The sequence below is a fragment of the Diadema antillarum genome, unplaced genomic scaffold (assembly GCF_040938485.1).
Source record: "Diadema antillarum isolate AM-2024a unplaced genomic scaffold, OU_Dant_1.0 seq00000648_RagTag, whole genome shotgun sequence".
Lineage (NCBI taxonomy): Eukaryota > Metazoa > Echinodermata > Echinoidea > Diadematoida > Diadematidae > Diadema > Diadema antillarum.
In genome coordinates, this window is record NW_027271562.1 from 457,353 (window position 1) to 469,364 (window position 12,012).

At 36.0% G+C, this 12,012-nt stretch overlaps 1 protein-coding gene across 1 annotated transcript in view; it reads left to right on the forward strand.

Annotated features, from left to right (window-relative positions):
• Window positions 1-12,012, forward strand: part of LOC139736452 (mediator of RNA polymerase II transcription subunit 12-like protein) — a 93,134-nt gene that overhangs the window by 7,892 nt on the left and 73,230 nt on the right. Inside the window, exon 4 of the mRNA XM_071647202.1 lies at window positions 10,474-10,578. Coding sequence (XP_071503303.1) covers window positions 10,474-10,578 — 105 coding nt within the window. The remainder of the gene's footprint in view (window positions 1-10,473; window positions 10,579-12,012) is intronic.

The window sequence follows — 12,012 nt, forward strand, 5'->3', positions numbered from 1 at the left end:
GATACCAACATTTATTTTTAAACTAAAAATCCACTAACAAGACTCGACGCTTACATTTTTATTTCTTTCTTCTTTTTTTTCTTTGTGGCCTGTCCAAAATCATCAAATTTCATTATCAGGTGGCTCCAAATATTAATAGAAACATAAGAAAATTATATAATTTAATAGAACATCAAAATAATGAAATAAGCTGTGATAAGCATGTGAAAATTGGCAGGTACAATTGATGGCTTCAGATGCCACATAATGTGACAAAGTTCACTTAAATTCTAGCATATTCAACACTGAAGTGAGGCATAAACATGATTTTCCATGACACCACACATTCATGAAATGAATTTGATATGGAGTGTACCTAGTACTATTATTGGATAGATGAAATTTGGTGGAATTTGGCTGTAACATAGACTGAGTGTGACCGTGAAGTTGAATGGCAATCTGGCAACCCTGGCCACAGCAGCTTGCTGAAATGTAGTGCACAGTTGTCAAGCACTGAGCTGTAGATATTCTCCTGTATTGTGGATGACAAAAACCCTTGAAAACAATGTACCAGGTACACACTTGCAAATGTTTGGTGAGATGGATCAATCAGGCCACCAAAACAGATCATTTCTTTGAAAGTGATGGCCCAACATCTATTTCTGGTGGCCCTGGGCCAACGCTAATTTTAAACCATGCCATCAAGTTGAAAAGTATTGTGAAGTTTAACTGGTAATTATTGTTCATTGCACCTTGCTAGTTTGAATATGAGCCACGAAGACATACATACAGTTGTAGTAGAGACACAGTGTATATTCTATTTAAGTTTAGCTTGCAAGTTGTATGCTTTCAGCTTATCATATTTTCAGGAGATTTTAACAGTATCATCTAGCACTAACAAGCTATGTAAGGATATAAATACCGGTAATCTTTTACGCTAGTCACTTTGAGGATCACCTGGGAGATTCACTGGGGAATCAAATGTGGAACACCACCGAAGATTTTTTTTCCACACAGGCGAATGAGCTCACAGTTGATTTTCTTTTGCTTGCTCTTCTGTAGACATATAGAATGTTTGTTTCGCTAGACCTTGGTATACTGGCCTCTTGCTGTTGCCCCCCCCCCCCCCCCCCCCCCCCAAAAAAAAAAAAAAGAAAAAAAAAAAAAGAAGAAAAAAAAAAAGTGTTTTTACAATGGGAAACAGAGTATGACCTCTGACGTTTAGTTGGGATTTTACCCAGTAGTTTAACCGCAATGCCCTTTACGCCACAACTTCACCCAGAACACCCTATAGAAGCTCCAGAGAGTTTACCAGGCATGGTTCAAGGATTAAATTTCTGCAAAGTCAACTGATATTTACTGGGGATTTGACCCATGAGACCTTTCATACTACAAGCTCTCCTGGGTTCACCTGGGTGCACCCTGATGAAATTTGCTAACATTTGCTATTAAAGTGTGAAAGGGATTTAAGGTATACTTTGTAAATCCTTACAGTTATGATATGGAAAATCCATTTTCATTTTGTCATAATTTCAAGATTTAATGAGAAAAATGGGCAAGGCTCTCTGTTCTGAGGTTGTGTGGGGAAAATTTCAGTAGCATTCATAAATATTAAAAGATCTTCAGTGGTACAAATTGTATGCATAGACAAAAGTGCATCATCAGTTAAGCTTCAGTGAGGAAAGTTGTCAACCACGTGATATGAGTGCATTTTTGTTCCCACAGTTAAAGTCACAGTGTAGTTGAAGTCGCACTTTAGAAGACTATGTCACCTCATTTTCATATCCCATTATAGAGAGCAGAGTGGCAGGATATTACATTCATGGTAGATTGATTGGTCATATTTTGATTGCAATACAGGAACAGTGAACTTCATAAAGCATCTATAGGAGTGAACTTTCTGAATTGTAACTTTTATGTTGCCATCACTATGAAATGCTGTTGTGAATGTTGCTAAAGGATGATTATTTGTCTTGTTCCAGGGGTGTAAAGAGGCCTTTAAGAACAAAAGGATGTTGCTTTTGGCTAGCATGATATTCTTAATTAAGTGATTCTAGTACCAGTTTGTCCCTGGTAATGTGCAACACTACAGGAAAAGATTGCTCATATCATTCTTTTGTAGTAAATGTATGGACAATGTACACCTAGAAATTTGCATACAGTAAGTGTAGATTTTGTGATGCTGTTTCACATATTGTTGTCTGTAAAGCCTGAAAAGGCAAAGACTCCAAAAGTTTCTACAGTTGCACACACTCATACTACACGTGTACCCTTGACTGTTCCATTCCTACGAAACTATGCCCTGAATTCACATGCACATGTCGGCGTACATTCATTATTTGATAAATGTCTGCAGAGGGATGCATGATTTGTCATGCACATTTACACAGACAAATTTGCATAATCCAAGGATTATTAGATTTAAACCAAATTCAAATTTAGTATTCATTTTTCATCCTTGGCCAATTTCAGTACACTTTACTTGTATTTTTTGACAAAGAGTGTGTTTTGTTTTTGTTTTTGTTTTTATTTTTTATTTTTTACATAATTTGACATCTACAGTGATCTTTACATGATCATGGTACTACTTTTGTGATAATTTCACAGTGTATTACCATTGTCTCAATAGTTCAGAGGAACACAAATTCTCTAAAGTCAAAACCACAAAGTATGACACTAAGCATTCTGGACAAATGCCTACTTTCTGTGAGGGGATAAAAAAACAACCAGTGTTCTCATGCCTAATGCATGATTTACACATTCATTGAAAACTTTGTTCGCAGAGCATATAATCAATGTTTCATTAGCTCATCACTCATGTGCACAATGTAAGTACAGTGAACTTAAGCTGATAATAGGTACCAGGTATTGTGACCTTCACTATGTATTGACAAGGAGACATCAGGCCCCCAAATTTTTCCAAATCCAATTTACGTAAATACTGAATGGGCGTGCAACACTATTTGGCTCTGAAATTCTCGCTATTCATTTGTGAACATAATACTTCAACAGCATTTTAATAAACAGTACTATGTACATTTTGTATTTAAACTTGCATGAAATCAAGGCCATAGCTACTGCATTTGTACTCTGTTTCCTTTTTCAAAAGACAAGATAATGCATTGGCGATATTTTTTTAATCGTTTACAACTCTGCAGTATCATCCTCTACCTGAAGTGCAATGTCTGCTATGTAGCAAGCCAGTAGCAAGTCAAAAAAATATCCAAAGCTGACAATATACATTGTATGTACCAAATTTGGTTTAAATAGATATAACAAGTCTGCCTTGCTAGTACTGGAGAAAAAAAAAACACATAAAAATAGAATTATAATGGGCAGCCCATTCTTAAGTGCGAGCTTGATGTACAAAGAGCACTGCACTAATTTGTTATTCTTGAAGAATATGATTTGTACATATTATATGCACACATATAAGTATGAACTCAATGGATTATTCCTTGTTTCTGACCGATGTTTATAGTGTCGGTCTTTAATACCAAGTGCATTTGGTAGCCTAGAAGAATAATAACATGCCAACTATATTCCCCTTATTCTGGCTTCAAATTTGTTGAAATAATTACACCATGGATATGCATGCAAGTTGAGATTGATTTTCTATTGCCTGCAGCAGACATCTGTATCTACAGTAATATTGTTTACACCATGAGTAAATGAGTAAATTTGATTACTTTCTCCGGATAGTAAAACTGAGCAAAGCAAAACAAAGTGCATTTGATAAATTCTTTAGTTCAACAAGTTATGTTTTGATCAGATTCTGTCAATATTCAAGTATTTGGAACACGTACTGTATAATATGAAAAGCATCAATCATCTTGAAAAGAGTTTTTTCCAACTGTTAGAAGACTTTCTTTTTCTTTCAAATTGGTAGAATTTATCTTGATCTCACGAAATGCACGTTTGTGGTGTGAATGTTGCTGTTGAGTTGATCTGCAGATGGTGATTTTAAGAGCTCAGATAGAAACCACCATATGTACAAATGTATCTACTGTTAAAGAACTCTATTCAAATTTGCCTCATCTTCATGGTTCAAAGGGCACAGTTTGTCTCCATGCTCACTGAATTTGACTAGAGTGTAGGCAGTAAAGATTTTCTTCTTCTTTTTTTTGACAAACCCAGCGGTTTTGTGGAAAACCTGCTGTATTCATTGTAGTTTTACCCTCCACAGTCTTTTTCACAGTATGCAATGCACAAGACGGGCAATAATGTACTCACCATTTACAGTGTATCCACATTACATTAAACGTGGAGGCACTTTCGACTTGAGTCTGGTACGAACAGTAGTATGTTGCCTTCTTTCTCAAGGCAAGCTTTGCTGTTTTTGTTCACTGGTATCCCAGATTCTAAACTATTTTGTTCCCCCCCCCCCCCAAAAAAAAAAGGATAACCTTTTGATTCTATCTGATATAACTAAAAGTTGGGGTAGTGTTGTGGTATATTTTGTGGCTTCTATTTCAACTAGTACCGTATTCTTTTGGATTTTAGAGAATATCAAACCTACTTTATTACAAGTTTACTCCAGAGGTATTGCTGTCTCTCCCAGTAATACTGTTTCTTAAAGGGATCGTACAGTTCTGGTTGAGACCTAATTTCAGGTTTCTAACATTTTTAGGTGAGATAATGAGAAATCTCATATGAAATATGAAAGAGCATGCAATTTTATGAGGAATTCATTGTTTATTTGATAAAAATTAGTTTTAAAATGGCTGAGATATCCAAAAAAGAACAATTCTCATAAAGTGTGGGACCCACACTTTGTAACGATCGCTTTGTTTTACTTTGTTTTTGGATGTTTCAGTTATTCCAAACCCGATTTTCATCAAATAAACTTTGAAATCCTCTTAAAATGGTATGCTCTGTGCTATATCATTAGTGTTTTCTTGGTATCTTGCAAAAATTCGAAAGCCTATTTCTCATCTCAACCAAAACTGTACTATCCCTTTAATCCCTTGAGGATGAGTCCTGAGTATACTCGGGCAGGAGTCTATGGGAAATGCGTGTTGTAGCAAAATCAAACCGTCCTCAACAGGTTACAGGTCAAGTTCACCTTCATATTCATAAGGATTGAGAGAATGCAGCAACATACATGTAGTAGAACACATCAGTCAAAGTTTGAGGACAATCCGTTCAGAAGTGATGAATTTTTGAAGTTTCAGTGCCACCATCGCTGGATGAGAAGACTACATGTACTATGCACACCCGTACAGAGCTCTTGTGATGTCACATGCATAGAATAGTATAACAAAATATGAAGAAAATTCGACATATTTTCACTTTATTTGCATAATAAAAGAGCATTTGACTTGAACCTTTCAGAAGGCAGAGGGAATAGCATTACCCTTTATTAGTTACAAGTTGAAGGAATGTGTACTTTTCTCAAAACATGAAATTTTGTCGAATTCTCTTTACATGTATATTTCCCTGATATCATTCTGTACATGTGACATCATACACTGTAGTAGTCTTTTCATCCAGCAGTGAAAAAACAGAACCAAACACAACACTAATGTGTAATGTGTGAAAAGTGTATGACTATAATGCGACAGAAATATTATGAACATTGCCCTTCTACTTAAACTATAATTTTTTCCTGTATTTTACAGATACAGTAAATTCAAAACACAAGCAAGAAATAATGTTTCATTGCTGGAAACATTCATCTGGTATTCTGTACTCCTTCATACTCCCTCACCTTTATCTACCCCCCCCCCCCCTTCGTTGCGTTGCTAGGATACATTTATAGTACAGATATGTCACTGCCAGTTTGTACTGTGTGGGAGAAACACACACACAAAAATGATCAGCACTGAAGTAGGGCATGTCACAGCAATCATCATATTGCGCAGAAATAAGCAATCATACCATAATTCATGCATACTGCATGCTCAGTCAGATGTATGTGGTACTTGAACATCGTCAGATGGCATTGCGGCCGATAGAGCACATCGTTAAGACTCCCAGCGGTGCTTGGTGGCACAATGTCATTCTTTTTAAGGGTAGTAGCGCACAGTTGTGATCAATCATTTCTACCTTTTATGCCACTTTGTCTCGCCCTGGAATGGCAGTCGTGAGATTTGATGGAAAAAGATATGAAAATGATTTTTTTTTTTAATGATTGTCTGTCTTTTTCTTAATACTTTTTTTTTTTTGCCTTTTCCCCTTGCCTTTGTCTTCTAATAGTACAACATACTTTAAAGATAGCTATTTGATTTGGGGGATGTGTAATAAAACTTGCTTTTAAGCACACACTTTTAAGGTTGTTATGTGAAATTCAGGTATTTTTTATTGCTGTATCATAGGTATACACACAGCTCCAGGCTGCAATACCATGTAGTAAAGGCTTGAAACTTTTTTTTTTTTTTTTTTTTTTTTGTTGCTTGCATGCATTTTTACAATCATAAATTCTTTTATGTTTTTTTAAATAAAATGTAGGTATATCTATATGAAGGAGGTTGTTAGGCATTTTGCACCTCAAAAGATGGTAAGAATTAATAATAATGATAATAATTAGACAAATTTGTATAGCGCAGCTACTATGTAAATATACTCTACTGCGCTGTGATGTAACAGAGCTCCTAATATTGTCACTGATTAGACACACGAAAAAATAGATAACAAATTAATCAAAGGCTTCTGAAAAAAGATAAGTCTTCAATAAAGATTTGAAGACAACAAGTGATGATGCCTTCCTCAGTTTCTCAGGTAATTTATTCCAAAGTTTTGGAGCAGCACAGCTGAAGACACAATCCCCTAAAGTTACTTTCGTTTTTAAGTGAGATTGCTTTAGGAGCAACTTATCCTGTGTCCTTCGTAAATTATGAGAATATGAGTGTGATTTCATTGATATCAATTCTGATAAATAACCAGGTGCTTGACCATGCAATACTTTATAAACAAGTATCAAAATCTTAAATACAATTCTCTGTCTTACTGGCAACCAATGTAACTTCTTCAAAACAGGTGTAATATGTAAAAATTTTGACGAACTGGACACAAGTCTGGCACATGCATTCTGCACATGCTGAAGCTTGGTTATCTGTTAATCTGGTAAACCAAACAATAGCCCATTACAATAATCAAGCTTATTGCTAATGAATGCATGAACAAGAGTTTCAGTGTCTTCCTGGCTCAAATATCTACGAATGGTGTGCAATGAATACATAATAGTATGGACATTATTTTACTTAATAAGGAATGCATGCTAAGAAATCCAGAAAGCATTCCATACCCTGTAGTGCATTTCATTTGCCCATGTACATGTAGAATGTCATTTTAAGTGGTTAACAGTGAAATGCCTGTTTGTCACAAGTGAGCAAAACTAGTTGTCACCTTATGGTTCCATGTCACCAGACTTCTTCACCATTAAAGGGTGTGTACAGTTCTGGTCGAGGTGAGGATTTACATTGTAGCTTTTAACGTTTTGCGAGATATTCAGAAACCACTCTATGAGATGTCAAAGAGCATGCAGTGCTGAGGGGTATCAAAAGTTTATTTGCTGAAAATCGGTTTGGAATATCCCAAAACAAGGTGAAACTGAGAGATCCTAATAAAAGGTGTGGCCTGTCGCCTTTTATTATTATCACTTTCTTGGATCTCGGCCATTTGAAAACCAACTTTCATCAAATAAACGTTGAATCCTTCTTAAAATTACATGCTCTTTCATATTTCACAAGAGGTTTCTCATTATCTCACTTTAATATGAATATTCAAAACATGAATCCCCACCTCAACCAATACTGTACAGTCCCTTTAATTCTGGGATTTGTTAATATTTTAATTCTCAATACAATAGAAAAAAAGTTCTACCCATTAGTGATGACAAAGATTGTTGATATCAGAGCAGTATAATCTCTTTCATAGCCAATCATTTTTATGCCCCCGACAAAGGCAGTTTGAAGGGGGTACAACATGTACTACTAAGTATTTATTAAATGGACATGTGGTTGGGCAGGTGTTCAGTCGGTCTGTTGCAAAATGCTGTGGATCAACTTCTTCTCAAGTATCCAAGTGAATCAATCAAAATTTTGCGCAAATGTTGAACTCAATGTAAAGTTGTGCAAGACACATTTTTCCACAGTGGGGGAAAGTGCATTGCCATGGTAGCAGCACATTATGCCCTGAAAATCAGGTACAATTGTAGAAGGCTTGTGAAGTGAACTACTTCTCTAAATTGTCATGCGATTCAAATTAAAGATTTGACAAATCTGTCGTTGTGTGAGACACATTTGTTGTCAGTAATGGAAAGTGCATTGCAATAGTAAAAGCACATTGTGGCCCCCAAATCAGGTCAAGACTTGCAGAGTAACATAATTCTTCAGACAGAGAAACTGGAATTTTTTATGAGAGAATAGGTGAACACAAAATCATGCATGTTGTCCTAAAAAGAACAGAATTTTGAAAAGAAGGAAGGTCAGGGAAAATGCAATGCAAAAGCAATGAAATGAGTGAGATGATTTAAGGTTCGTTCAGACGATAGTAAAATCTCTCGTTTTTTTTTTTTTTTTCTTTCCTTTTTTTGAATGGTGGTTGTATCTTGATTTGAGCTATGGAACATCCAGATGCTCAAAAATATGAATCATTATTGCTCTTTTGATTAGAGTTTTAGAGGTACAGTTTCCTGGCCGGTCAATCATGCGCACTTATTAATGCAGCACAAGCAAACGGCATTTTACATTTTGGGTGGTCTTTGGGCGGAAGTACCGGTAAGTGTAAATTTGAGCTATTAAAGCTCTGCCTCCTCGGTCATGTTGTGGAGGTCAAGTCTTTCAGACATGAATCAAGCAATTATCAAGATTTGAAACACCTTTTGAGAGTCAAAATTCCAGAATCATGGTTACAATGACTTGTTTTCAGACGATAGAGATATCTCGATTACAATCATGATTCTTGAAATAGCGATTACAGTCATGATAAACTGACCAATGATCTTTCATGGCTGACGTGTTAGCTGATTTTTGCTAATACCTAATGGCATGCGTTTCAAAGCAGAATAGATTTTTGAATTTGACTTCAACTCTTGTCAATTTTCCTAGTTGAAAATAGAAAGGTCAAGTGCCTTGTTTGTCTGAGGGCAGTCTACTTGAGTACATGTATTCTATTTTTTTTAATAGTTTGACAGGAAGCATTAGGTCCATTCCCATTTGAATGACCTTGGTATCAAATACCATGGTAGTCTGTCGGCACCATTTCCTAGTGGAGAGATACATGTACAATGTACCAGGATAATAGATACAGTGGCAATTCAGTCGGTACCATTCTCACTCTCAAAATACAGGGATTTTCTGGTAATCATTGCGCATGCGCACATCTTGTATTGGCATCAGACAGGAAATGTGTTAGGTCATGTGAAATTGACAATATGTACACCATTGTATGATTGGTGTTTTTTTACTGACAAATTTTACGCCCAAATCTTGCATGCATATTTCTTGCAAAGTTTGAATTAACCACCTTAAATGGCACAGTATTTTGCAATATATTTTGTGAAGTATTTGCATTCACATTACTTATGCGAAATACTGTGATATTTCAACATCAGTGTAAATGCACCTCTTGTGCTATCATCTAGATACAGGGTATCAGAATTCTCTAGGCACAGTGAACATGCAGTACAACGTCTGAGCAATGTACTTTTTATAGTGTGTGTTATGTACATTACACACACATGACTGTCACATAGGTTGTCATGAACCAGCCAGAATTGATTAGAGAGAGTGTTCAGAGTGTGTCAGTGTATTGTAATAGGGGTACGCATGAAGAATTCAGTTTACGATAGCGTATTTACCTAATGAAGCAGGATTTTGCTGCAGGTCGTTCAGCTTCCAGTCACATTAAATGCTATCAGTGGGTACAGTCAGCAAGAAAGCATGAATTTGTTGAATTTTTGGATTGTTTTTCTTTTTCCTTTGTTTTGACATTAAGAAATATACTGTGTCAGCCACATACATTATATGTAGGGAACGTACCCGCACTATTTCAGGAATCAGGGTATGTACACTGTACAAGACAATGATGAGAATGGTTTGAATTCAGGAGCTGCAGAACGAGGGGGGGGGGATAAGTGATACCATTGACCAGCAGCCCCCCCCCCCCTTTAATAAGAGTTCTGCGTCCCCTGAAATTCACAGTAAGAACCTCAGTGCTCAACAGAAGCAGCAATTGCTAAGAAGTAATGTTACCGTAGGGATTTTCCCACCTTGGAGATTTGATGCATTAAATCAATATATTGACATGTTGGTAATTTTACTGCCCATAAATGTTAAAGGAAGGCTGCAGTAATTTTCGAGGAACAAAGTGATCACATTTGGAAGATTTAGGTACTCCTCAGGTCTGTGTACTACACTGTATATTCAAAATGCTCTTTGTTCATTTTATCATTTTTCATAAAATTTGTTGTGTATTTGTATCAAATGATATTGACTGCTTTTAGATTCAATGTTTGTTTGTTTGTATTTTATTTCCCACTCCTGTCTGCAGTTTGGCGTGTATTTCAGTGCAATAGTGGCCGAGAAGCAGAAGCTGAACACATTCCAGGATACAGGAAAGAAGAGACAACCCATCTCAAAGGATAACTTCTCCCTGGTAAGAAAAACTGATTTCGTATTTGAATAAAAATTTCTCCGTGCCTATCTCTGTCTGCCTCTATGTGTTTGTGTGTGTGTCTGTGTGTGTGTGTCTGTCTGTCTTTCTCTTTCTCTTTCTTTCTTTGAATGTATGTTTTTAACTTGGACTTTTCATGAAAAAAAAAAGGTGAACATGTGTTTGGGTGTTCCACTGGTAGGTTTGGAAGATGAAGGTATTGTTGATAATGCGGGCTTGAGTCATGCTGATGATAATGATGAGAACACTCCACAGCCAGATGTGAAAGAGGATCACTTTTAGTATGGTGTTAGCAATTCCATATATCATTTCAACGTAGTGGAGATGATTACGACCGGAATTTGTGATAACAGGAGTACAGTGATGATAATGATGATGCTTACAGTGACATATCTGTTGCGGTATTATTTTTTATTTTACACTACTGATGGTAATGCGGCTGATGAAAAAGAAATTATGAATTGTTTGGACTATGGACATACATTAATCCGTCAAGCCGAATGCTTTGCAAATTGTTCAAGGTTTGCTGTTCTTGTTCTTTTTATTTAAAGAAAAAAAAGGGTAATGAAAGTCTTACCAGTTCTGACTCAGAAGTGAGGATTAATGAGGAATTCCAGTCCAGTCATAAGTACTGTAACTCTGATGAGAAAGAGCCAAATATTACAAGAGTACAGCAATGAAAATTTGATCGAAATCGGATAGAACTTGGGTAAGTTCTGAAATTTTTGTGAGGTTTTGCTAATTTCTGCAGATCAGTTCTCATATAGTTGATATGAATATGCAAATGAGTGAGCTGATGATGTCATTGCCTTGAAATTTTCCATTGATCATGTAAAAAAAAATGATGAAAATTCAATGTTACTGTTATTGAATTGTGAAACATGTTGAATAACTTCAGAATTGAAATGATCAGTTAGATATGTCAGGATATGAGATTGCATTTGAAACTATAGAATAAAAAAGGAAATATCGAAATTTATGTACAACTATATATGGCAACTTGTGAGGGGATTACATTTATAATCACTGCACTATTTGCATATTCATATTGACTGTTCAAGAAGTGTTTCCTGAAAAATGATCAAAACTTCACAGTGTCGTAGCTTACTTTTCATCCAATTTTGATCAAATTTTCATTGTTGTGCTTTAAGATGAAACTTCTACTTTTGAATAGACTAACATTCAATTGCACTGGAATTCCCCTTTAATGTAGCAGTGTGTGGAACTTTTCATTCACCCTGCCTAAAAGGATGTAAGAAAGGGGGTAAAGATGTTTCCAGGGCCGTCCATCTATTTCCAGTTTGAAATGGAGATTTCCCTTTAAAGGCACATTGTTGCAGAGTACTATAGGGACCAAGAGGGAACACGGGCATCTCAGTCAACTCAGCATGCTATTTGAATTTCTCCAGTGTTCTT